Raw genomic sequence first — 27,767 nt, forward strand, 5'->3', positions numbered from 1 at the left:
GCTACTCTATGTTCATGGCTCCAAAAAATTTCCACGCGAGTCTATATTTCTCTCTCACCAGTCGTCAATTTCATACCACCACCCCTCTCTTGAATATTAATTTGTTTTTTAAACACATTCATCCCCAGTTTAAACCATTATCCTAATTATTTTCTCGAAACAGCTTTGGTCCCTATATTGCAATTTCTCCTACTTTCATCCCCCCTTTTTCCATCTAAGAACCCTTCCTACCCTCATCTCTCTTTTGCACTTGAAAGGCACTTGGCAAAATACAGAATAAAATTATTGTTTTCAATATTTTTAACTATCTATTTGATCTTTTCTAGTAATTTAGTATCTATTTTTTCATCATGATGTATATTCCTTGTGTCTTCTAGGATTTTATATCTTGTTCCTATTTTCTCCTACATTTCTCAAGCACTAGAGGGTTTTCAAACCTTGAAAGCTGTTCGTGAGGTAAGTCTTCCAATTTTTTCAACTTTTTGCTCCCCTCCTTTTTTATTTTATCCTCTTAGAACTCCTGCAAGTTTAGTTTACTGGGTTCTCATTAAAACAACTAACTTTTACATTTTGCCCTTTTTTTTATTTATTTATAACTTTAGAAATTGAAAGCCTCTTTTTAGCTGGTTTTGCCTTTCTTTCCAATTGTTTCCTTTCAAATAATGGAAGAAAAAGGGGATGTCGCCATTGCATTCACAATGCAAGAATTTTGTCCAACATTCCTATTTCAAGGGATGGGCCAACAAGTTTAGTCATCTATGATATACATGCTCTGCAGGCAAAGTTTAGTTACAATTTATCCTCTATATTGGATGCACTAGATATATTCTCTATAATTGATTTTTTAAATTGTTTTTATGGTTGTGGTTTAGCATGATTAGTACACTTGTATTAGCTAATATGAATAAATTTGCCAAAAATATTTTGTGCCCACTGTTGGTAACCTTTTTAGTAATTACCTGTACTTATTTTTGTGCACTTATTTACTATCTGTCTGTATCTTCAAATCTATGAATTAGGTTGGAGGTTTTGAAAAATGCTTTTCTCCATGTGAAGGCTTATATGTCAAAATGAGAATAATATGTTCTAACGGTTTTTTGGAAACCATTTCTAGCAATATTTAAGCTACTTTCTTCGCTAGAACAATAAAACAATTAAAGATTGTTGCTAAATCATATCAACTTTAATGGTTCATTGTGTCCAAAAGAGATAACTTTGAAATGAATGTGAAGCTATTATGTCAAGAAACATAAAACAAGCAAAAATTATATTCCGTCGGAACCTTTTGAATGAAAGTTTAGCCAATACAAGTAAAAGAAAAAAATAATGCTTTATTTTTTCATCTTCTACATCAATATTTTGAATATTTCTTTTGTAGGAAAGGCTTTACTTTGGATCAAGTTTTGCCTTTGTTTGAGGCTAGGATTCCTTTATTGAAACAATGGCTTCACTAGCTTCGATTCTAATAAGGTTTTTGGGGGTTAGGGTTGGTGTTGGTTCTATAATTATACCTGAGTTATCAATCCTTATTTCATGTATTTGAAATTCTTTTCCTCTCCAATCAGTAAATGTCTAGATCAATTCATCTCCAATATAGTATATTTATTGTACAAACTATAATTGCATTTTTAGATGATGGCGCATGGAAATGATTCCACAAGCAATTGGACCACTTTTTCATGGTTGACATATTTACGTATATTCTAATTATCATTCTATTCCACTACTTGATCATATATTGGATACTTGTAATTGTCGAATGTCGGATAGTGAGCCCAAAGAATTGTGATAAGAATTGTGAAGGTGATAAAAGAATTGTAAGGCTAAAGATAATCCAAATGGTTGTTATGTTGTGATTGTTGATGACTTGGTTCAAATTTCGAGGTACTTTAATTGAGTGCCAGGTAATAATTATTTTACTTTTCTCGAGATCTTTTCTTTTCTAGTTTTTTTATTCTTTCCCCCTTTTCTGGAGAAGTGGGAGAGAGGAGTGGTCATACTATTCCCCCTTTTCTCTAAATATTGTAATACTTTCTCATTTGATAGAAATGGTTTAAAAAAGAATTGATCTCATTGTTTGGCCTTTTATGCTGATTCATAACGCATATATATGTTGAATCAATTGAGTCATGGTCATCATTTTGTCCTGCCTTTTATGATGCTGGATTGGTGCTTTGCCTTTTGGATAATTGTTTATGAATTCGACTCCAAGAAGCTAATACAAATTATTCTAAGCAATGATCTTTTGGACTATAATGCTTGAATTTCAACTCAGCAGTATACAAATACAACTAAAGAAAACTTTTAGTGGTTTGAAGTGTTTGAAATGAATTACAGATGCCATCCTTAGTAGAGACATAACATCTACTAATCTTGATACTTGATTACAACAAAGTTTATTGATGTGCAATGGTATATCTTTGGTCCATTTCATTAAGATGTTTTTGTATCAAAAAGAAAATGTGGTTGGATATATGCTTCATTTTACTATAACAAAAGCTTGCATCTAACTTGATGCTTCCACGTTTGTTTCCTCTAGTTCTTTTTGGTCCTACAAAAAGTTCTATCCACAAATTGTGCAACAAAAATAAATGCCTATGTCATATATGGTGCTTTACCAAAGTGTTCATGGAAGCAGATTATTCACAAGAGTGAAGGTAATTAATTGCATGCACATATTTTCCACTATGTTTTGTGACGCCCGGAAGAAGAAGAAAGGAATTTCTGGTGAACAGTGGGAATCCGACTGGAAATCTGTCCAGTTCTTGGCCGGATACTTGGCCGGATTGGCTTGGTGTTTTGAAAAAAATGATTTTTGCCACTGCCTTGAATCCGGCCAGAATCTGGCCGGATTGTGACGTGTCACCTCCGGCAGCTAACTTTGACTGGCTGTTTTCCTTCATTCTTATCTTGTTTTTGGCTAAATTTGGTCTTCATTTTTGCTCCTTCTTGGCTAGCTGTTTTGAGAGAGAAAACAAGTGAGAAAGTTCTTCATTTTCTAGCTTCAATCTTTGCTCAAATCTTGAGTTTTAACCGGTAGAATCACAAACTACTCCGTACAAGTGTATACTAAGGAGGTTTAAAACTATTGGTGGAGTTGTTTTGGAGAAGGAAGCTCTAAGTTACTATCTTTCTTGAGTTTTAAGGTAAGTTGTTAAGGAACTTCCTCTTTGTTCTTAATGATGGTAAAATAGTGATTTTTAGTGGCTCAAATTGTTATTTTGTGGATGATTTATGGTTGAAAGTAGAGTTTTGATAAATTTTAGATTTATTGGTGATTTTTTTAATTTTATATGATAATCATTGGTTGGCCATGGAATGATAGATTGATATGGGATAAAATGAAACTTGTGTATGTTAGTTGTGATGGTTTGCGAAAAATTTCCATTTGTAGGGTAAATTTCAGTATTAGGGTTTCTAATTTGGGGCTTAATTGTGTTTCATTGTGGACCTATCAAATGGTTATATGTGAAGGGTGTTGTGACCCTAAGAAAGTGTATTTACTAGCCTATGATTTGTGTGTACTGTTTTGAATGGATATTGGTGATTGTTATAGGATAGAAATAAGGAAATTTAAGGGGAAGTGCTGCCAATCTTTGAGGACGTTTGATCGCTTTGCGTTTGGGTTAATTCGTGGAAGAATGAAAGGCTTGGACTTGAACAAGACAATGTCTATTATGGATGAGATTCATGAACCGTGGTTGGTGAGTGATCCCCAAACTATTTCCAAAGTTACTTATGAACCGTTTCTTGCACTGTTTACTCGATTGCATATCATGTGTGCTTGCATATGTACCATGAAATGTTTTGGCTAAGAAGAATAAAGGAATTTCTGGTGAACAGTGGGAATCCGGCTGGAAATCCGGCCAGTTCTTGGCCGGATACATGGCCGGATTGGCTTGGTGTTTTGAAAAAAATGATTTTTGCCACTGCCTGGAATTCGGCCTGGAATCTAACCAGATTGTGACGTGTCACCTCCGGTAGTCAACTTTGACCGGCTGTTTTCTTTCATTCTTATCTTGTTTCTTACCTGATAATTCCCTCATTTCTTCGCTTTCTTGGCCGGCACTTTGAGGAGCAAACGAAGAGAGAAAGTTCTTCAATTTCTTGCTCAATTTTGAGATTTCACCGTTAGTTTTGCAATCCATTCCATACAAGTGCTCATTAAGGAGGTTTAAAGCTATTGATGGAGTGATTTTTTAAAGGGAAGCTCTAAGTTGCTAGCTTTCTTGAGTTTTGAGATAAGTTGGATAAGAAAATTCTCTCTTTGCTTTAATAATGGTTAATTAGTGGTTTGAAGAGGTTGGATATGCTATTTTGTGGTTGATTTCATGATTTTAAATAGAGTTTGACCAATTTCTGATTTATTAGTGAATTTTCTGATTTTATATGATAATGGTGGGTTGGCCATGGAATGATAGGTTGATATGGTGTGGAATGGAGCCTTTGTGTGTTAGTTGTCGTTGTTTGCGGAAAATTTCAGATTTGTGCGGAAAATTTCAGTATTAGGGTTTCTAATTTGGGGCTTAATTGTGTTTAATTGTGGACCTATCAAATGGTTATATGTGAAGGGTGTTGTGACCTTAAGAAAGTGTATTTACTAGTCTATGATTTGTGTGTGCTGTTTTCAGATAGTATTGGTGTTGTTTATAGGGTGGAAAGTCAAGGAATTAAGGGGAAGTGCTATCTGACGGGAATTTTATATAAATGCAAGTTTAAATCCAATTTAATATCCGTTGACTGCAAGTGTACAGGCCAAAATCGTAATGTAGCGTATGTATCGGGTCGATCCCACGAGGAGCAAATTAAACAAGTCCTAGACCCTTATTTTTCTCTATTATTTAGACTTACAATAAATTTGAGCAAGAAAATTATAATGCTATTGTCTACAAATCTGGTTTAATCAATGTTAAATGCAAATGGAGAAATTTCACTAAAGATTGAACCTAGGGATGTAGATTCCACTTATGGCATAAACAGCACAAATGACTAGATTTACCTCTTGTTATTTTTCTTGTTTAACCAGAGATTCATTTCCAATATTACCAAATCTCATTCTCATGATGAAATGGCCTAGAGCAATATAGTTTTCCCTATTTTCATGGTGAAATACTAGTTTTACTCTATTTTCCTTCATGAAATGCTGGAAAACCCACTTAAGTGTACATCTATTTTCATGAATATACAACTCAAGCTCTACTCATGTTTTTCCATTGTTACTATCAATGCTCATTGAATAATAACAACTATAAACATGTTATTGGTGATCAATCAATAACAAGTAATCTCAACTGCACAAATAGACAAGTTAATACAAGATATAATAAGTATAAATCACATTCAATTCATATTATTTAGCCATAAGTTTCATCTACTCCCTAGATAAAAAAATTTAGCTACTCATGAATGATTTAACAATCAAATTCACAAGTTTATTAATGCAAAATATCATAAAGTACAAGTACAAGAAAGATAAAAGAAAGCTTAGCCAATTGATGGTGAAGCCCTCCAATTTCAGCTATGTTCTTGTACAAGATGATTACAAGTGAAAACACCAAATGCTTCTCAAAGAACTCCTAGCTAGAGAGAAACTAGTTACAAGAAGAAAAACTAGCTACGTATGGTAATCAGACCTCTCCCAATGTCTTTGCATAAAAACTGCTCAAGAGCTCTATTTTTTCAAATCAAATTCTACCTTTTGATTCCCAAATCTCAACTTTGTTAGGATAGTCAATAACCAATGTTTTTGACTTGAAAATAAGCCATATTGTCTGCTCTTTTGTCTTCTGAAGTATGTGTGCCGAATTTCCTTACAACTTATAGCTGGAAAGTAGTCCGAACACAAGAGAAATGGCTGAGCAAATTGCAGATTTTCGGCTACAAAACGCGACTACACAAAACATGGCATCAACTCGCATTTTCAACTTGGCCTTGATTCAACAGCGATTTTCTCTATGGTGAATGCCGAACTAGCTTTTGTGCAAAACACAAAAGTTGTAGCCCTTTGAGTTAGCTTTCCATTGCTTTATGAATCATCCAAATTGGAGCTTTGTAGCCTGAGATATGATCGAAATGCTATCACTTGGTCAAACCCCTATTTCAATTTTCGACCACAGAATGCAGCTTCTGTATTTCGACTTTTTGTCCATGACAACAGCAGAATTGGATTTCGATGTCTTCATAACAATTGTAGATCTCTTTCTTAGCTTTAAAATGTTATAAAGATCATCTCAATCCGATAAGTGTAGCTCTAGATATAGTCGAAATACCAAAAAATGTCAAAACTGTCTTAAATTTCATTTCCTCACTTTGAACGTTTTTCACTTTATTTCTCTTTTAACCACTTGAATTCACCATCAATTATCTATTTTCACATCACTTGACATCCTTTGGTAATTGAATCATTAAATCTGCATAAAAATGAAGTTTTTATCACTAAAATCAATAGCAATGCAATAATAGCCATTTTTACCAAATAATTTATATTTTTACCAAAATCTATTTATTTTAGTTATAAAACTAAATAATCAAACCAAATTCAACTAATAAGATGCACTTAAAAATACGTAAAATAAACCCTTATCAAATACCCCCACACTTGAATCATTGCTTGTCCTCAAGCAATTAAAAACACTAACCAACAATGGTTCCAAGATTGAAAATAAACATACGTAGCATTTCAACTTCATTTTCTCGAATCAAGGTAAATAACCCTTATGTGATCTTTCAATTAACTTCAAATACTCATAATATCAAATAAAGAAGAGTCAAGTATACCATAATTTTACTAATTCAACTCAACTTCTCATTTTATCCAATTTCACAGGCAAGCAACTCCTATGTCAATAAAGATGCTAACTAATCTCATGATCAACTTCTTATTTTTCTTAAAGAGGGCTTTATTTTCTTCTCTTTTTTTTATATATATATCTTTTAAGAGTTAAATACTACTTAATTTGTAAAAAAATATTTTTTGACGCGAAAATCGATATTTTTAAATGAAGATCACCGGTTACTCAATATTTCACATATTCAAGTTGCAGTTCATACTCTTAATTCAAGTACCATTTTATGCGAAAGTCGACATTTGTAGATGAAAACTCCCGGTTACTAAGTACAAGAACCATTGGAATAGAATATTATTATTTTTTATTTAAATATATATAAAGAAATAATAAAATTCCCTCTAAGAATAATCATGAGAAAAGTATGACACTTATTAACAATATTAATTTCTTAACTTATAAAATCAGATAAAAAGAAGAATTTTCATCAAATATACAAAATGTAGGCATAATTTTCTCTACTTTACTAAATATATTTCCTATAGATGTAAAAATTATAATCACATAATAGGCATTTCCAAATTAAATGAGAAAAGAAGTTTCAAACCATATATATTTATTTCAAAAGGATAAGTGACAAAATTTTATTTATTTATTATGATTATTATATATATATGTATAAGGTTTTGAAAAAATTTTGACAGAGTCTCCCCTTAAAAGTGGACTAAACTCCCTGCCAGCAACCACAAGAAACAATTTTGAAGCACAAAAAATATAACCAACATCAAACACAACTAAAACCACAAGTACCACACATATTTCTACCCCACACTTAAAATACACACTGTCCTCAATGTGTAGGGAAGGAAAGAAAAGAAAAGAAAAGAAAAGAAAGAAATACTTCCCAAGGCAATGGCTGAGATCCTTATCAACCATTAATCACAAACCACTGCCAAAATACAAGTACCTACCAAATAGAAAACAGAAAAATAAAATGAAGTTAAACAACTTAAGTTCCACAATTTAAGACAATAAGGCAAACAAATCCAGCAACAAAAAATAGCATCTGCAGTGCGCCAAGTTAGTCATCCCCCTCGGCATCATTGTCATCCTCTGCATCACGATTGGGCGGTGGGTGAATGCCCAAATGATCTTCAATTCGGCTTAGACGATTCCTAAAGTCAGCAAACTGGTATGCAAAGTCGTCCATATGGTCAAAAAGTCGCTGCCAATTAGTCTGTGGCGGAGGAGGAGGTGGTGCTGTAGTAGATGGTCTAGTTTCATCGCGACCATGTCTAGCCTTCTGTCTTCGCTCACGAACAGAGCGTGGAACGTCCCCCGTGCCAATACCAAGCCGGCGGAGAGTAGTGATAGATAATTTAGCTCTCGGTGGAACATACTCCCACCGCATGCCTTCCAAGCGAACCTCAAAACGTGGGAAGATCAAAATTAGTAGACGAGGAAACGATAATTCGAAAGAAATGGTCTTACGCCTCGCCATAGACCGAATATGGCTAATGATAATGTTAGGCAGTGAAATGCGAGCATATGGAGACGTCCGATTATGAAACATATAATCCAAGAAGTAGATATCATTCTTGCGAACCTCCGTGTGCCCGTCTTCTTAGAAATTACATTGTGAGCCATCATATAAATGATAAGACGATGACGAGGTTCGAAGACATTCGCCACTATGGTCTCCTTCCTTGTAGAGCGAAAAGGTTGGTACTCGAGACCAAACCTAGCCATGGCCAACGAGAGATCCCACTTCCTATTCGGGGGAACAAACTCCTTCAAATCTACTGAACGTCCGTCATCCATACACCCCAAAATAGATGCCAAATCTTGACGTGACAAAACGATTCGTCGTCCACGCATCCAGGACTCAACCATTTCTCCAGTATGGCGCGCCTTACTCTCAATGTTGGCGTAAAATTCTCGCACCAAGTCAGGGTAGTAATAGTTTGGTAAGGTGAGAATCGGAACCCATCCAATCTAAGCAAAAGCCTTCGAGATGTTGTACATCATCTCAACTGGTGGACTCACGTGCATCTCAAACAAAAACTCCAAATTAGCATGCTCCTCATGCCACTCCTGATTCCTGCAATTGTTGAACTTAGTGTTGGAGTGTATGCCCTAAAACAATGTATTTGTTTTGTTTTATGCATTCCTTATTATATGTTTTGTATTTTAATAACTTTTTATTTATCTGTTAAATATTAGTTATAACCGATAAAGTCCTTAGAATATTTACTGATGTGATGGTAGTCACAAGAGTTGGTGACCATGAGATATCAATCGCATTTATAGTAATATTCTTATAATTCCCTAATTATAGTACTAATGAAATAGGACATCTTTAGTACGGTAAAACTAGTACATAGTTAACCTCTGATTAAGGTAATTAGTGGTTGTTCTCATCAACCATGGTATGAAGATATCTAGGCTAATGTGTAGATAATTTGAAGAGTTCAAATGCATTGGAGTGATCCGTTTAGAGATCCCATTAGAATATCTATCTAGTGCCAATGGTGTATCTCTAGTGAAAAATTGTGTAAGTGATCCTACGACTTGAGATTACCATAGTATCTTGAGTGTGAACCACTATATTTTGACTCTAATTACTTGTTACTCTTCATGAGTACTTTAAAGTGTAGAAATTGGATGTAGTGTGAAACACGTAAAGAAAATGGGTGATCAAGATAGAATTTACCACTCTGATAGAAGGAATTGATATCCGGATGGCCACTAGTAGAAAATGAACCCTGAAGTCGACTATTAGATAAATTGAAGAATGTCTTCAATTTAACCTAATTCAGGGTAAATTTCGGGAACTAGAAAAACTTAATTAGTCATCAGGGAATTGGCACTTATTCCTCATTCCTCACTAATTGGATATCATTGGTGAAAGGATAATAATTACACGGTAGTTTTTCACCGAAATGTTAGGTCAAATTCCCTTGACTAATTTTGAGGAATTGGGCAATCGCGATGTGTTGCTAGACACCGCTCGTGGTATAGAATTATGGATTGATGTTTTATTATAAGTTATGATAAAATAAAGTTGTTTATTTTATCTAATTATTAAACCATAATTATTACCAATTTATTCGGGATCTATTGGGTCATACGCAATAGAGATTTAATCCTGGATTAAAACTATGTAAATTATCGGGGTTTAATTTTAAAAGAAAATAAATTCCAGACCTATTTGAGTAGATAAGAGTGAACGATTATCCCTTATCTGTCAGATAACTGATAGATAGAGTCTTGTGTGATGAGAAGTCTTATCATTTGATTTTGAATCAGACAGACTCATCATTATATCTTATTATCTCTCTCTCTCTCCTTTTAACTCCTAAGAGAGAGTTAGAGGATGTTTTGGAGGGTGAGGGTAACCAGAAGGGCGAAAGAGAGAGTCTGTGAGCATCACATACTTCGAATAAGAGTAAGAAAGGCTAGCAACTTTTTCTTGCTCTTCAATACATAGTTCGTGAGTATATCTTATTATCTCTCTCTCTCTCCTTTTAACTCCTAAGAGAGAGTTAGAGGATGTTTTGGAGGGTGAGGGTAACCAGAAGGGCGAAAGAGAGAGTCTGTGAGCATCACATACTTCGAATAAGAGTAAGAAAGGCTAGCAACTTTTTCTTGCTCTTCAATACATAGTTCGTGAGACGACCCAGGGTTGCTCTAGCATAGATATCAATAGAGGCAGGACGGCTGGACTGCTCAAGTGCTGACCATTCTCAACAACACTACAGGGAGACGCCGCAAGGATTAAGGTAATCCTATAATCCTCCTTTTAATGCATCATACGTAAAATCTAGGGCGATTCCTGGATAGTTTTAGGAAAAAATTTTTATTTTTTCGCTGCATAGTGTCCCTAAAACCCATCACCTAGCACTGTTAAATACCGATTTTTCCGCTCCACGAGAGGTGCTCTCACCAGGTTGTCGGCTAACTGGTGGAGAATGAGGTAACATTTCCTCTTCAGTCACCTCCATTTCCTCATTCACCTCCCTCTCATCACTACTAGAAGATGAAGGTATCACTCATCTTCTCCTTGGCATAGTACCTAACAAATATTTTCAATTAACCACATGTACTATGTAAGGATCAAAGACAACCAAATGGAAGAGATAAACAATGTAAAGATCACAAACGTAACAATAAGTAAATAAAAAGTAAAGAATTGTAAACTAATTAACTACCCAACTCCTCTTGAGCTTGTAAATTAATTCAAACAAGATTCTTCAAATTGATGAATTACAATCACTCTTGTGTACAAAGAAAGGTTCACCTCCTCCTAACCCTAAATTCCACTCGGTCAAGTTAGGACGTTTTACTATCCCTCAGGACAACCCTCGCAGAACTACACTCATGAAGTATTCACTCACAAATGAAAAGTTTACAATGAAACTCACACTACTAAGACTATAAATTTTTCTTGGATAATATTTTCTCACTAAAATCACTCTAGATCTTTTGTATCTTCAGTGTGCAAAAGTTATTTTAAGTATCTGACCAACCACTATTTATATAAGACCAAAAAAGTGCCTCATTACTGCTTCCAACGGATAGAAAGTAGCTGAACAGTCAACTAGCCGTTGGAGTATCGGACGTCCAGTACTCCTGTTTTTTGCGTCCGACAGCAGACAGTGAGTTTGAGAAAGTTTCTTCAATTCTATCGGATGTATGGTGCAACCTTTTTGTGCGTCCGATAGCAAACAAAGAGATTTGAGAAATCATCTTGTTTCTATTGGACGTCCGTTGAAGACATATTCAGCGTCTGATGGTTTCGTTGATTTTGAAGAATCCTATCGGACGTCCGATGCTTATGTATGATCGAAGTCAGTGATCCAGGGGGAATGTCTTATTTCTTTCGGATGTCCGGTGGTGGAGTTCTTCATGCGTCCGAAGTTACACAATGATTATCGGACGTCCGATCCAAGCATCCGACAACTTTCAGCAGCCTTTGTCCCTTTCAGTTACGCTTGATTTTTTAATCTGATTTGCTTCACAATTGAAAATATTTCTTGAAAAGAAATTAGAATTATCCATTATTTTGTAAACATCAAAACCTAGGAACCAAGGTCAACATACTCCCCCTTTTTTATGATGATAAAACAATGGATGAAAGAAATAAAAAATTTTGCATATGAGAATAAACTCCCCCTCACTCATTGCATCAAAAAATTTTATAAACTCAGAGCAACTCCCTCTTTCACATAGCATCCATTTCTTCTCCTTTTTGTCATCATAAAACTTCAGTAATATTCAAAAATATTAAGAAAAACTCAGTTCAAAATATCAGAAACATCAAAAGAAAATTATAAAAAAAACATTGAATAAGAATCTCATCAATTTTATCATATCTCCTATTTGTTAGAGTTAGTATCATGTCTAACTATCCACATGCATTTCGTGCCTCTTCTAGTATTCTTTCTCATATAACAATCACTTTTCATGTGATCTTTTTTACAACAAAAATTAAACATAACCAAAGAATTATTTACATGAACAGGTTTAATAAATCTTACTTGTCTTCTCTTATAAATAGCAAATTCATTTGCAGCAGAATTTATTTTCTTCTCATAAGTGCAAAAATGAGGTTTTGATTTATTACTTTGAAAACAGTCTTATTTTTTATATTGGAGCAACTCATTTAAATTATTCATTCTTCTTTTCAAATCATCTTGTTCCTTTTTGAACATTTCATAAAGTCTTGTTTTTCTATTAATCTCAAAGTGTATAACAGTCTCACTCTTTTTTAAGAAATCACTTTCAGTTTTCAATTTTTTGTTTTCTTGAAAAAGACGTGCATTGTCCTAAAGAAGAAAGCTAATTTTATGTCTTAATTTCTTGTTTCTAGCATAAGATTCTTTCAAACTATCATGCAATTTTATAATGAAAGGTTCAAGATCATCATCAGTTTCATCATCACTTTCAAATTGAGAGTTAGAAGATATTACCTCATCATCTCCAATGACTATGAAAGTCAATTGAACAGATTTTTCTTCCTCTTCAATTTCACTATCGGAGTTACATTCATTTCATGTGAACTGAAAGTTGTTGAATCTTGGTTTTCTTTCACCTTTTCTCTTCTTCATTGGACACTCACTCATGTATGTCTAAGCTAGCCATATTCATAGCATTTGTCACCTTACTTTTTGTTGGTCTCATATCTTCCTTTGTTTCTTGTATTGTTGAATTGATTATAATCTGAATTGCTAGGTCCTTCTCTTCTAAATCTCTTTTTATTGAGAATCCTTTTGAAATTTCTTGTGATGAGAGCAAGATCACTGTCATCAATTTCCGCATCTTTTTCATCTAGGGAGACAGAATCATCTTCATCTTAAGATGCCTTTAGAACAATGCTCCTTTTTACTTTCGCATCCTCTTCCTCTTGTATTTTGGACTTAAGTTTCAGCTTATAAGAGATTAAAGAATTAATAAGAGATTCAATGGGTAAGGAATTTAGATCTCTAGCTTTTTCAATGGTAGTAACTTTACTCTCCAAATCCTTGGATAAAGCATTCAGAATTTTTTTATTTTTCTCACCTAGAGAGTATTCCTTTTTCAGCACCTCTAAATCCTTAATAAGGTCGTTGAATCTACAGTACATCTCATCAATGTTTTCATGAGGTTCCATCTTGAAGAATTCATACTTTGTAACTAGAATGGTCTTCTTTTGTTCTCTAACATTCTCACTATTTTCATGAATTTCTCTCAGTTTATCCCAAATTTTCTTGGCTGACTTGCAGCTTTTGACTCTAACAGATTCATTTGAGTCTAAAACACAATATAACACATTCATGGCTTTTACATTTAGGGTGAGATGAGTTCTATCTATAGCAGTCAGTTTACTTCTTATTTTTGGTTTAGATTTATGAGTATTTTCATCTATAAGAGAGGCATCATATGAACCTTCACTAATAATAAACCACAATTCAATATCAATAGATTGCAAAAAGATAATCATTCTTTCTTTCCAACTCACATAATTTGACCCATTAAACATAGGTGGTCTAATGACAGTGTGACGGCCCCACTTTCCCCTAAGGCGAACCAGAGGAGTCGGCGGACCGCCTGCCCATCTCTCGCCGGGACTCAGTCGATTACTACACTCACAGCTCTAAAGTACGCGTGATAGAAATCAAAGGAAACGAACAATTCGGAAGCCACCAAGTTAAATAATAACTGACCAAGCCACAAGATTGTCGAAAACCCCTGCCACACTTGTTTCTCTTTTCCTTTTTATGCCTGAATACCGTACTCGTACGAAACTTCAGTAATTACAATAACTCCAAGCAACCATAACGAATGAACATGTTGGAGAGGGGTAACACATTTACATGAGCAAACACTTTTAGATATATACATGATCACAATGTTACAAATCAAAAGGGAGTTGTTTGATCAAAATACATTCAAGGTTTCCATCTATTGAGGAGCTATACAAAAGAATATATATAACCAGCTCAACTCATGCTTCCAAAAGATTTTCCTGTAAGGAAAACAAGGATAACAAAACGGGGTGAGCTATAAGCCCAATGAGGTACCAAAATAAAAGATACAGTCAAGGACCAAGTCATTCCATGCTCAATTAATCACATACATGTACCCAACAGGAAAATAAGTAAACAATCCAGACAGAAAGGATACAGATGGCTCTCAGGAGCCAATTTCCCGTTGCAGTACTTGATCCGACTATGTTGACCCTCCGTCAACTTTCAAATAAGAAAAACCCGTCCAGTAGAACACCGCTTTAACGCCAAGTCCCGTCCACCATTCATACCCCTTACCGGGCCCGAACGCCGAATAGAAACAGGAATGGTAATACTCGAGTATACCGGGATTCAAGAGTCTCAATACTCAAGAATTCCATAAAGCAGGCACCCACGGATTGTCAATTTCCTCGACCAAGCCCTTGCATGGCTCGATTTAATTAACTCCCCATGAGGTTGAGCTCAGGTTTAATAAGGAAGCCGTTGGACGCATCCAAACGACATTATAACAAGTGCAGGTAACAGGTTCAAGTTCATAACATGTACAAGTGATAGATTGCAGTTTATACCACACAGGCAAGAGTACGAGTGTGATAAAGTACACCCTCGTCTCAATCACACTAAACAGGATTCACAGTCATTTATGTCATAGATTTCACGTACAGATAGCTTAAGTAGCAACAATACAAGGGGTGGTACACTCACCAGATCAAACAAGAACAGTTTCAAAAGTTTCCTTGCCAAATGTGGTTTTACTCGCTGGCACCTCCTAGAACAAACAAGGCAAACACTTACGACTTGACATTACAATTGGAATCAAAGAAATTTGCAAGTAACTCGGTTACAAGTCCTGTGCGTAACCACATGAACCATTAATGCAAAGGCAATGCGACTTCGGAGTGAAAAGGAGTAACAATCGGTCTTATAGGCATGAACAACCCCAATACTCTATCTATCATAAGTAACCAACTCCAAAGTTGAAGTAGAAAATGAATGTACAAACATTACTCGGAAAACAGGATTTTCCAGTTTTGCACAACCCTATTAGAAAAATCGTATCTCAAGTTTTGTAAGTCCAAAGTTGATAAAATTTACACCGTTGGAAACTACATTCAAAGGGTTATAACTTTCCAGAAAACACCATCTTATGATTCAGAACGCAAGTCGGTCAAATTTAGGTCGCAAGGTACTGCTTTAACCATCACAGGACAGAACAGGTTACAATTTTCAGTCAAATTTGAAAAATCACCATAAATTGCACAGATAGAAACAGGGTCTGAAACTTACACGGTTTATAGCCCTATGTGTCTAGTTTAAAACGCAACAAACGGAACTCAATTCCGATATTCCCACATCAAGATATAGCAATTTTCCTAAGACTACGCAGGAGCTCTTACGAAAATTTTGACAGCACTTCCTTTAGTTTTTCCTTACTTTTCCAACCAAACCTCAATACCAATTCACTCCTCAAATTCACCACAATCTTTCCCACAAACAACAAGCTATTAAACACCTTGAATTAAGACCACAATATCCTTCAAATGCAACCACATCAAGGAACAAAATATAAACCCTAAAACTGGAAATTTTGCTACAAAAGCTGAAATTCTTTGAAGACAAGTAAAACCAACATTCTCAAGCTCAAAATTACTCTTATCAACTACCAAATCATGCCCAAACATTAATCATCATATGAGGACAGAAATTTTTGCTATAAAACTGAAATTCACTATACCTCTACTTAAACCCATCATCTAAGCTACAAAACTTCACATGTAACCTCTCCAATCCACTACTTTGCAAGTACAAGAAGTAAAAGAAAGGTTCTACGTGGCTTACCTTGAAACTTAAGGAGAAATGATAGTTTAGAGCTCCCAACTCCAAAACTCACTCCACCAATCCCTTAAACCCCTCCTAGCTAGCACTTGTATGGAAGGAATTAGAAATCAAATGGTGAAATCTCAAGATCAAAGAGAAAATTGAAACTAGAAGTGGAAGAGCTTTCTTTCTTTTCCTCTCAAGCTAGCCGGCTGAACAAGGGAAGAAAATGAAGATATTTTGTAGCAAAAAGGTGATAAGTATGGAGGAAAACAGCCGGTCAAAGCTGCTGACCGGCTGTGCTACGTCAGAATCCGGCCAGAATCTGGCCGGATTTCCGGCCGGATTCTTGGCCGGATACTGGCCAGAGAGTAACTAGTTTTTTTTTCAAAAACGTCAAGCAATCCGGCCATCAATCCGGCCAAGAACTGGCCGGATTTCCGGCCGGATTCGATCCTTTAGTTCTTTCGAATTTTTTTTTTTTTTCTAAGGTCAATCCAATGAATATATATTTCAAAACTCACACAAAAATACTTAGTACACACCAATACATGTGCACATATATGAAATGAAACCCTCCTTAGTGATAGGTAACAAATTCTTTTCATTTACAAAAATAAGAGAAATAAGCATCCAAATAAATACGGAGAAAAGGTGAAAATTTAGGGTTCTCACAGACAGAATGTCCTTCAAAAAATATAGCATTATATTGATTGTCATTTTTACTCATAAGCCGATTGAGCTTAATCTCAAGGACACCAAGCTCTGATACCAATTGTAAGGATCGAAAACAACCAAATGGAAGAGATAAACAATGTAAAGATCACAAACGTAACAATAAGTAAATAAAAAGGAAAGAATTGCAAATCAATTAACTACCCAACTCCTTTTGAACTTATAGATTAATTCAAATAAACTTCTTCAAATTGATGAATTACAATCACTCTTGTGTACAAAGGAAGGTTCACCTCCTTCTTGCCCCGAACTCTACTCGATCAAGTTAGGACGTTTTACTATCCCTCAAGACAACCCTTGCAGAGCTACACTCATGAAATATTCACTCACAAATGCAATGCTTACAATGAAACTCGCACCACTAAAACTACAAATCTTCCTTCGAGAGTATTTTCTCACTAAAATTACTCTAGATCTTTTGTGTTTTCAGTGTGCAAAAGTTATTTTAAGTATCTGACCAACCACTATTTATATACGACCAAGAAAGTATCTCATTAATGCTTTCAATGGATAGAAAATAGTTGAATAGTCAACTAGCCGTTGGAGTATCGGACGTCCGGCACTCTTATTTTTTGCGTCCGACAGTAGGCAGTGAGTTTGAGAAATTTTCTTCAATTCTATCGGATATCCAGTGCGAGCTCTTTGTGCGTCCGACAGCAAACAAAGAGATTTGAGAAATTATCTTGTTTCTATCGAACGTCTGGTGAAGACATATTCAGCGTCCGATGGTTTCGTCGATTTTGAAGGATCCTATTGGATGTCCGATGTTTGCATTCGATCGAGGTCAGTGATCCAGGGGGAATGTCTTATTTCCTTCGGACGTTCGGTGGTGGAGTTCTTCATGCGTCCGAAATTACGCAATGATTATCGGACGTCCGATCCAAGCGTCCGACAGCTTTCAGCAGCCTTTGTCCCTTTCAATTGCACTTGATCTTTGAATCTGATTTGTTTCACAATTGAAAATATTTCTTGAAGAGATATTAGAATTATCCATTATTTTATAATATCAAAAGTTTGGGACCAAGGTTAACATATTAGGACATGAATCCTTATTCGGTAACAAAAATCTAGAATTAATCCAAATAACCTCAAATACAATTCCTCAAGTACTAATCATTCAATGATCATACAAAAAGAAACATATTTTCTGATAAAAATTGCCCAAAATCACCAACTTAAACAAGATATGTATCAATTATAATTCAATCAGTGAAAGTAGTATCAATCATGATTATAGCATTCTATAATTAATAATAATAATGTGCAATTAGCTATAATCATGGTTAGGCAAAAATTAAACTAATTAACTCACAAATGCAACCAAATTGTTCACTATACATAATGTACATGCTAAAACATCATCAACTAACCATTTTTAACCATAATTAATAATCACCATTAGCTCAAAAACATCCTAAATCTATTTTTCAATTTCCTCCAAATATAGCAATTGTGAATTTTAAAGCGATAATGACCAACAAATTAGTACATTTAAACATTTAAACATGCTTAAACAATCTTAATAAGCATGAATAACTTCAAAAATAGTCATATACATCATCAAATTTTCAAAATTAAAAGATGTAAGAAAGCTAAGGATAAAAAATATGAACTTCTAAAATCAAAAGATTTGATGAAGAAACTTACTTCAATCTCGTAGAAGAATGTTTGGTGATGCTAAAAATGTGAAAAGTCCTATGAAACAACCTCCAATTGAACTCTAATTGAAGAAATTAGAATTCACAAACCCTAGCTTTCAATTTCTTAAAAATCGAATTTAAGGTGTTTTTCTTGAATTTTAATCGGTTAAAAAGGTTGTTTGATGCTCAAAAGGTGCTGGGTTGATGTTTTCTAGCAAGATTATGGAATAAAATTGAAGATTTATGAGTTGGGTAGAAGAGAGCAGAGAAAATGCGACTGAAGTTGGGCAAAGAGGAAGAAAAATGAAGCTGAAATCGCGTTTCTGAAGCTCTTATTCGGACACAGAAAACGCGACTCAAAACGCGTCTTCAACTCGCGTTTTTGAAGTCACGTTTCATTCAGAAATCTTGTAGCAATGAAAACGCGACTATGTTGGAAAACGCGACTGAGTCGCGTTTTTGACTTTTGATCAGGCTTGCAAACACGATTGACCTGAAAACACGACTTTCTGTCGTGTTTTAAATCCCATTTTCTTCAGTGTAGGTGCAGAATTGAAAACGCGCCTACTGAAAACGCGACTCTAAGGCGCGTTTTCAGCCCAGGTACGTTTTTTCTGCAAAATTTTTGCAGAAATTCAACTTTAAAAAATTACCATGTACCCCAATCACTCAAAATGCATCATAAATCATTTGTTTGTCAAATTTATCGATGTGCACACATGTAAAACATTAAAAACATGCATTTTACTCCTTTTCAAAGGATCAAATACACCTGTAACGCAAATTAAGGGCTTGAGTTGTTTGATCAAAGTTCACCTTTTTCACCTCAAATGGTCATCTTTGCTTCCATATGTCAATCCTATAACACAAAAATAACAAATTAACTAAAATACATATATTAAACACAAAATCACTACAAATTAACACATATAACTTAAACATTGGGTTGCCTCCCAATTAGCGCTTTTGTTTAAAGTCGTTGGCTCGACTCTCCTATAGCTTCTTTAACTCTGTATTGCGTTTCCTAGGGAGTAAATTACCCCTTTAGGAACCTTTTCTCCGGCCAAATAGGGTTTCAATCTTTAACTATTTACTTTGAATGGGGCACCATTTTCTCCTTTTATTTCCACTGCTCTATAAGGAAACATGCGAACCACTTCAAATGGTCCGGACCATCGAGATTTAAGCTTTTCAGGGAATAATTTAAGTCTTGAGTTAAACAATAACACCTTTTGCCCTTCTTCAAAATGCTTAAGGAGAATGTGTTTATCATGCCAAATTTTCACTTTTTCTTTATAAATTCTGGCATTCTCATATGATGTTAACCGCGATTCCTCCAATTCGCTTAACTCGAACATTCTCTTTTCACCTGCAGATTTAAAATTAAAATTAATAGCCTTAATAGCCCAATAAGCTCTATGTTCTATTTCTATAGGTAAATGACACGCTTTTTCATAAACAAACTTATATGGAGACATTCCCAACGGCATTTTAAATGTCGTTCTACATGCCCACAAAGCATTTTCAAACTTGTTTGACCAATCCTTTCTCGATCGATTGACAGTTTTCTCCAAAATGATTTTTATTTCTCGATTGGCCAACTCCACTTGGCCATTGGCTTGAGGGTGATAGGAAAGTGACTTTTTATGCCTGCATCCATATTTAAGCAACAAAGTGTCAATAATTTTATTACAAAAATGCTTACCTTCATCGCTTATTATTGCCTTTGGGACTCCAAACCTACAAAATATGTTCTGTTTAAGAAACTTAAGTACAACTTTAGCATCATTAGTTTGTGAAGGAATGGCCTCCACCCATTTAGAGACATAATCGACTGCTAATAGGATGTAGTTATTATTATATAAGTTAGGAAATGGTCCCACAAAATTAATGCCCCAAACGTCAAATAACTCAACTTCCAAATATGTAGTCAAAGGTATTTCATTCTTCTTGAGATATTACTGATTCTTTGGCATTGATCACAACTTTTAACTCAATTTCTAGTGTCTCGGTACATAGTAGGTCAATAAAATCCAGATTGTCATATCTTTGCTACAGTTTTAGTTGTACTAAAATGACCTCCCGCTTCAAGAGTATGACAATGCATTAGAATACAATATACCTCTTCTTCCAGAACACATCTTCTAATTATTCCATCTGCACAATGTTTGTAAAAGAACGGTTCCTCCCAAAAATAATGTTTAGCATCATTTAAGAACTTTTTCCTTTGGTGAGAATTCAAACCACTTGGTATCACTCCACTAACTACAAAGTTAACTAGATCAGCATACCATGGTGACTTATAAATTGCCATTAAAAACTCATCTGAAAATTCTTCTTTAATGGAGGAATGGTCTTCTTGAGGCATGTTTTTCAATCTAGAAATATGATTAGCAACTAAATTCTCGGATCCTTTTTTATCTTTGATCTCCAAATCAAATTCCTGCAATAATAAAATCCATCGAATTAGTCGAGGTTTTGCATCTTTCTTATTTAACAAATATTTGAGTGCTACATGGTCGGTATAAATGATAACTTTAGATCCTACTAAGTACGATCTAAACTTATCCAATGCAAATATCACTGCTAGCAACTCTTTCTCTGTTGTTGCATAGTTAACTTGGGATTCATTTAATATTTTACTTGCATAATAAATGACATGAAGTCGCTTATCATGTTTTTGCCCAAGAACAGCTTCAATTGCAAAATCACTTGCATCACACATCAATTCGAATGGTAAGATCCAGTCTGGTGATGCTATTATGGGTGCAGAAACAAGTTCCTTCTTCAACCTATTAAAAGCAAATAAACACTCATCATTAAAGTGAAAAGGAACATCTTTTGCAAGTAATTCACATAAAAATTTAGCAATCTTGAAGAAATCCTTAATAAATCGCCGATAAAATCCCACGTGTTCAAGAAAGCTGCGAATGCCTTTCACATTGATAGGTGGAGCCAATCTCTCAATAACCTCTATCTTGGTTTGATCTATCTTAATACCTTTTGAAAAAATTTTGTGACCTAACACAATACCCTCACAAATCATGAAGTGACATTTTTTTCCAATTGAGTACAAGGTTGTTTCTTCACATCTCTGCAAAATTAGATCTAAATTATTAAAATAATCATCATATGTAGATCCAAATACAGAAAAATCATCCATGAAGATTTTCATAATTTTCTCATTAAAATCAGAGAAAATTACCATCATGCATCGTTGGAAGGTGGCTGGTGCATTGCACAGTTCAAAGGGTATTCTTCGAAATGCAAAAATGCCGTAAGAACAAGTGAATGTGATTTTCTCTTGATCTTCCAATGCAATGACTATTTGATTGTATCCTGAAAAATCATCCAAGAAACAATAAAATTCATATCCGGCCAATCTTTCTACCATTTGATCAAGAAAAGGAAGAGGAAAATGATCATTTTTAGTGGCTGTATTCAGTTTTCTATAATCTATACAAATTCGCCACTCAACTACAACTCTAAATGGAATCATTTCATCATTGTTACCACGTACTATGGTTATCCCCCCTTCTTCGGCACTACATGAATAGGAGAAATCTAAACACTATCAAAAATTGAAAAAATTATACCTGCATCTAGTCATTTAAGAATCTCTACTCTTACCACTTCTTTCATATTTAGATTTAATCTTCTTTGAGTCTCAACCATCGGTTTAGAGTTTTCTTCCAACAAAATCCTGTGCATACAAATAGTTGGACTAATTTCTTTGATATCAGAAATTGTCCATCCTATTGTCCTTAAATGCTTTCTCAAGACACGTAAGAGCTTCCCTAGTTGTTCCTCATCTAATGCAGAATTTACAATCACCGATAATGTCTCTTTTTCCCCAAAAAATGCATATTGATGTGTTTAGGTAGCGGCTTAAACTCAAGCCGTGGAGCTTGCTCACACGATAGTAGAGGTAATCCTTTGCTCAGTCCTAACTCCTCATAGGCATTTCTCCTTTTATAGGAAACCTGTGCCTGCAAAAATTCAGTCATTTTTTTAACTTGTTCCTCTTGTAAACCTATACATTAAGACAAAGTTCAAGTGAATCATCATCAAGATTAACTTGACTCATCTCTAATGCCAATTCATCACATATGTCAACAGAATAAACATGGTCAATAAAAGAGGGATATTTCTCCACTTTACTTAGATTAAACTCCATTTCCTCTTTACCAATTTGGAACTTGAACTTACCACATTTAACATCTATTATTGTACCTGCGGTGGCCAGAAATGGTCTACCAAGTATAATAGGTACATTGACATCTTTTTCCATATCTAAAACAATAAAATCAACAAGAATAATGAATTTCTGCACTTAAATGAGCACATTCTCCAATATGCCCATTGGATGTCTAATAGACCTGTCAGCTAATTGCAAGGAAATGTTAGTACGCTTTAACTCTTTCAACCCCAATTATCTAGCCACAGTTAAAGGGATCAATGACACACTCGCACCAAGGTCACAAAGTGCTTTAGAGAATTCTACATTACCAATAGTACAAGGAACTGTTAAATTCCCTGGATCTTTCAACTTGGGTGGCAATTTGTTTTGTAGGATGGCACTACATTCTTCTGTTAATGCAATTGTCTCGCTATCTACTAACTTTCTTTTTTTAGTCATTATCTCCTTGAGAAACTTTGCGTATGAAGGAATCTGCAAAATAGCATCAACAAAGGGAATATTAATATGTAATTATTTGAAAATATTGACAAACTTCTCAAATTCTTTGTCATTTTTCGAAGGTTTCAATCTTTGAGGGAATGACACCGGTGGAGGAATTGGTGTTGTATTTCCCATTTGTGGTTCATTTTCCTCCATCTTTTCTTTCCCTATGATTTCCTGGCCGTCCTCTCCTAACTCACTCAACTGCTTGTTTTCTCTTCTTTCATATTCAATTACCGGCAGTTCACCTACTTCCTTACCACAACGGAGGTTTATAGCCATCACAAGCTCTCTTGGGTTCACCTCAGTCTTGCTAGGTAAATCCCCTTGGTTGCGATTGTTTACCGCATTTGCTATTTGCCCTAATTGGATTTCAACATTCCTGTACATATTGGTGAGTTTGTCCATTCTTCCTTTAATTCTTTCAAACCGTTGAGTAGTGGCACTGGCTAACTTTTCAATTTTATCATTTGATACATTTGTCAGCTTTTCAATTGCCAATTTCCAAACTGGTTTGGACTCCGGAAGTGGTTGTTTTGATTGAAAATCCGGTGGATTAACTGGTCTTTGTTGGTTCCCTTGATCCTTCCATCCAAAATTCGGGTGATTACTCCATCTTGAATTGTAGGTATTAGAGTATGGATTGTTTTGGGGTGGACGGTTGTAATTGTTGAGGCATTGAACCTGTTCGCTGCTAGAACATATAGAATCATCATGATCTCCACCACAAGTAGTACAACATGCAACAACTACTCCTTAATTAGAGGTAGAACCAACGTGCCTATTAAGTATTTTAACCACATTATTCATTTTTGCACTTAACATATTCAAGGTATCTACTTCAAGCATACTTGCGGTTCTCCTTGTATTATCTCTTTCGTTGGCCCATTGGTGATAGTTAGCAGCCATTTCTTCAATTAGTTGTTGAGCTTCCTCAGCTGTCTTTCCCATCAATGCTCCTCCCGCTGCCGCATCTACATGCGTCTTTGTTGGATAGGTGAAACCATTGTAAAATGTTTGGACTACTAGCCAATCTGGTAAACCATGATGAGGACATCTTCGTTGCAATTCCCGATAGCGCTCCCAAAATTCATACAATGTCTCTCCTTCCTGTTGAGAAAAACTAGTTATATCCATTCTAAGTTAGCAGTTTTTTCAAGTGAAAAAAATTTATTGAAAAACGCCTTAGCTAATTCAGCCCAAATAGTAAAAGTATTTGGAGGATGAGATTGTAGCCAAACCTTAGCTTTGTCCCTTAGTGAGAATGGAAACAATCGAAATTTAATTGCATCATCACTAACGCCATTCAACTTAATTGTATCACAAATTTCAAGAAATGTTGACAAGTGAGAATTTGGATCTTCGATAGCATTACCTCCATATTGAGATTGTTGTGCCATTTGAATTAGTAATGGTTTAATCTCAAAATTATTAGCATTTATCGTTGGCCTTGAAATGCTAGTTTGAAAATCTTGTGTTCATGGTAAAGCAAAATCTCGTAGAATTTAACCTATTTGGTTCATTTTTCGCCATTTCTTGTTCAAATGGTAGCTCTATTAAAATTTGCTATATTGGTTGCCAAACCTTTTGTTCCTCTTGCTGTGGTGTATCCCTCCTTTGTTTGCGTAACGTCCTTTTAATTTCTAGATCGAAATGTGCTACTTCTCGAGATGTCCGATGCATACACTACAAACAGAAACAAGAAAATTTATGCAACTTTTATTTGTCAAAAATTGATTAAAATGTTGAGCTAACTATAGATAGTTCAACTAAAAATACAGATGTCTAAATTAATAGAGATGATTAGGCTCTAATATTACCACTCCCCGGCAACGAAGCTAAAAACTTGACGGAATTTTTATATCAATGCAAGTTTAAATCCGATTTAATACCCGTTGACTGCAAGTGTACAGGCCGAAATCGTAATGTAGGGTATGTATCGGGTCGATCCCACAAAGAGCAAATTAAACAAGTACTAGACCCTTATTTTTCTCTATTATTTAGACTTATAATAAATCTGAGTAAGAAAATTATAATGCTATTGTCTACAAATCTGGTTTAATCAATATTAAATGCAAATGAAGAAATTTCACTAAAGATTGAATCTAGGGATGTAGATTTCACTTATGGCATAAACAACACAAATGACTAGATTTACCTCTTGTTATTTTTCTTATTTAACCAGGGATTCATTTCCAATATTACCAATTCTCATTCTCATGATGAAATGCCCTAAAACAATATAGTTTTCCCTATTTTCATGGTGAAATACTAGTTTTACTCTGTTTTCCTTCATGAAATACTGGAAAACCCACTTAAGTGTACATCTATTTTCATGAATATACAATTCAAGCTCTACTCATGTTTTTTCATTGTTACTATCAATTCTCATTGAACAATAACAACTATAAACATGTTATTGGTGATCAATCAATAACAAGTAATCTCAACTGTACAAATAGACAAGTTAATACAAGATATAACAAGTGTAAATCACATTCAATTCATACTATTTAGCCATAAGTTTCATCTACTCCCTAGATAAAGAAAATTAGCTACTCATGAATGATTTAACAATCAAACTCACAAGTTTATTAATGCAAAACATCATAAAGTACAAGTACAAGAAAGATAAAAGAAAACTTAGCCAATTGATGGTGAAACCCTCCAATTTCTGTTATGTTCTTGTACAAGATGATTACAAGTGAAAACTCCAAATGCTTTTCAAAGAACTCCTAACTAGAGAGAAACGAGTTACAAGAAGAAAAACTAGCTACGTATGGAAATCAGACCTCTCCCAATGTCTCTGCATAAAAACTGCTCAAGAGAAATAGCTGAGCAAATTGTAAATTTTCGGCTACAAAACGCGACTATACAAAACGCGGCATCAACTCACGTTTTGTCAACTTGTGTTTTCAACTTGGCCTTGATTCAACTGCGATTTTCTCTTTGGTGAAGGCCGAATTAGCTTTTGTGAAAAACATAAAAGTTGTAGCTCTTTGAGTTAGCTTTCCAATGTTTAAGAATCATCCAAATTGGAGATTTGTAACTTGAGATATGATTGAAATACTATCACTTGGTCAAACCCCTGTTTCAATTTTTTACCACAGAATGCAGCTTCTGTATTTCGACTTTTTGTCCATGAAAACAGCAGAATTGGATTTCGATGTCTTCATAACAATTGTAGGTCTCTTTCTTAGCTTTAAAATGGTATAAAGATCACTTCAATTCCAAGTGTAGCTCTAGATATAGTCGAAATGTCGAAAAGTGTTAAAATTGTCTTGAATTGCATTTCCTCACTTTGAACGTTTTCACTTCATTTCTCTTTTAGCCACTTGAATTCATCACCAATTATCTATTTTTCACCTCACTTGACATCCTTTGGTGATTGAATCATTAAACCTGCATTAAAATGAAGTTTTTATTACTAAAATCAATAGAAATGCAATAATAGCCACTTTTACCAAATAATGTATATTTTTACCAAAACCTATTTATTTTAGTTACAAAACTAAATAATCAAACCAAATTCAACTAATAAGATGCACATAAAAATACGTAAAATAAACCCTTACCACAGCAGTCAGTTCACTCCTTGTTTTCGGTCTAGATGCATGAGTATTTTCATCTATAAGAGAGACATCATATGGACCTTCACTAATAATAAACCACAATTCGATATCAATAGATTGCAAAAAGATAATCATTCTTTCTTTCCAACTCATATAATTTGACCCATTAAACACAGGTGGTCTAATAACAGAATGTCCTTCAAAAAACATAGCATTATTGGTTGTCATCTTTACTCCAAAGCCGATTGAGCTTAATCTCTAGGAAACCTGGCTCTGATACCAATTGTAAGGCCCAAAAACAACCAATGCAAAGATCATAAACGAAACAATAAGTAAATAAAAAGGAAAGGATTGCAAACCAATTAACTACCCAACTCCTCTTGAGCTTGTAGATTAATTGAAACAAGCTACTTCAAGTTGATGAATTACAATCACTCTTGTGTACAAAGGAAGGTTCACCTCCTCCTTGCCCCAAGCAGCACTCGGTCAAGCCAGGACGTTTTACTATCCCTCAGGACAACCCTCACAGAGCTACACTCATGAAAGATTCACTCACAAATGAAAAGCTTACAATGAACCTCACACCACTAAGACTACAAATATTCTTTTTGGAGTATTTTCTCACTAAAATCTCTCTAGATCTTTTGTATCTTCAGTGTGCCAAAGTTGTTTGAAGTATCTGACCAACCACTATTTATATAGGACCAAGAAAGAGCCTCATTAAAGCTTCCAACGGATAGAAAGTAGCTGAACAGTCAACTACCCGTTGGTAGTGTCGGACGTCCGATAGCACTGTTTTATGCGTCCGACAGCAGGCAGTGAGTTTGAGAAATTTTCTTCAATTCTTTCGGACGTCCGATAGGCTGGTTTTCTGCGTCCGAAGGTATGATGTAAAACTGAGAATTTTTCTTCAATTCCTTAGGACGTCCGATAGGCTGGTTTTCTGCGTCCGAAGATATTCAATGGTTGTCGGACGTCCGATGCAGTCTTTTTGAGCGTCCGACAGCTTCAGCATGCTTTGTCTTTTT

The 27,767-nt window shown here is 34.9% G+C and overlaps 1 protein-coding gene and 1 non-coding gene across 2 annotated transcripts; one reads left to right on the forward strand and one right to left on the reverse strand.

Moving 5' to 3' along the window:
• Positions 1–22,519: 22,519 nt before the first annotated feature.
• On the reverse strand, positions 22,520–24,304 carry LOC113693251 (uncharacterized). Its single transcript, XM_027211814.1, has 4 exons — positions 24,019–24,304; positions 23,273–23,922; positions 22,954–23,158; positions 22,520–22,779 (listed from the first exon to the last, which is right to left on the reverse strand). Exons 1-4 carry the CDS (start codon positions 24,302–24,304, stop codon positions 22,520–22,522), a joined length of 1,401 nt encoding a protein of 466 aa, XP_027067615.1.
• LOC113694419 (small nucleolar RNA R71) lies at positions 24,207–24,313 on the forward strand. The gene has a single exon (XR_003449370.1). It is a non-coding gene; the product is annotated as a small nucleolar RNA R71 (small nucleolar RNA).
• The last annotated feature ends 3,454 nt before the right edge of the window (positions 24,314–27,767 follow it).

Source organism: Coffea arabica, chromosome 6c (assembly GCF_036785885.1).
Source record: "Coffea arabica cultivar ET-39 chromosome 6c, Coffea Arabica ET-39 HiFi, whole genome shotgun sequence".
Lineage (NCBI taxonomy): Eukaryota > Viridiplantae > Streptophyta > Magnoliopsida > Gentianales > Rubiaceae > Coffea > Coffea arabica.

Excerpts from the sequence above, each read along its gene's own strand:
- LOC113693251 (XM_027211814.1), bottom strand. The coding sequence starts at position 24,304 with ATGGATATAACTAGTTTTTCTCAACAGGAAGGAGAGACATTGTATGAA. Across the intron at positions 23,923-24,018 it reads TAATACAAGGAGAACCGCAA|GAGTAGTTGTTGCATGTTGT; the intron begins GTATGCTTGAAG and ends CCTCTAATTAAG. Across the intron at positions 23,159-23,272 it reads CAACACCAATTCCTCCACCG|ATTCCTTCATACGCAAAGTT; the intron begins GTGTCATTCCCT and ends GCTATTTTGCAG.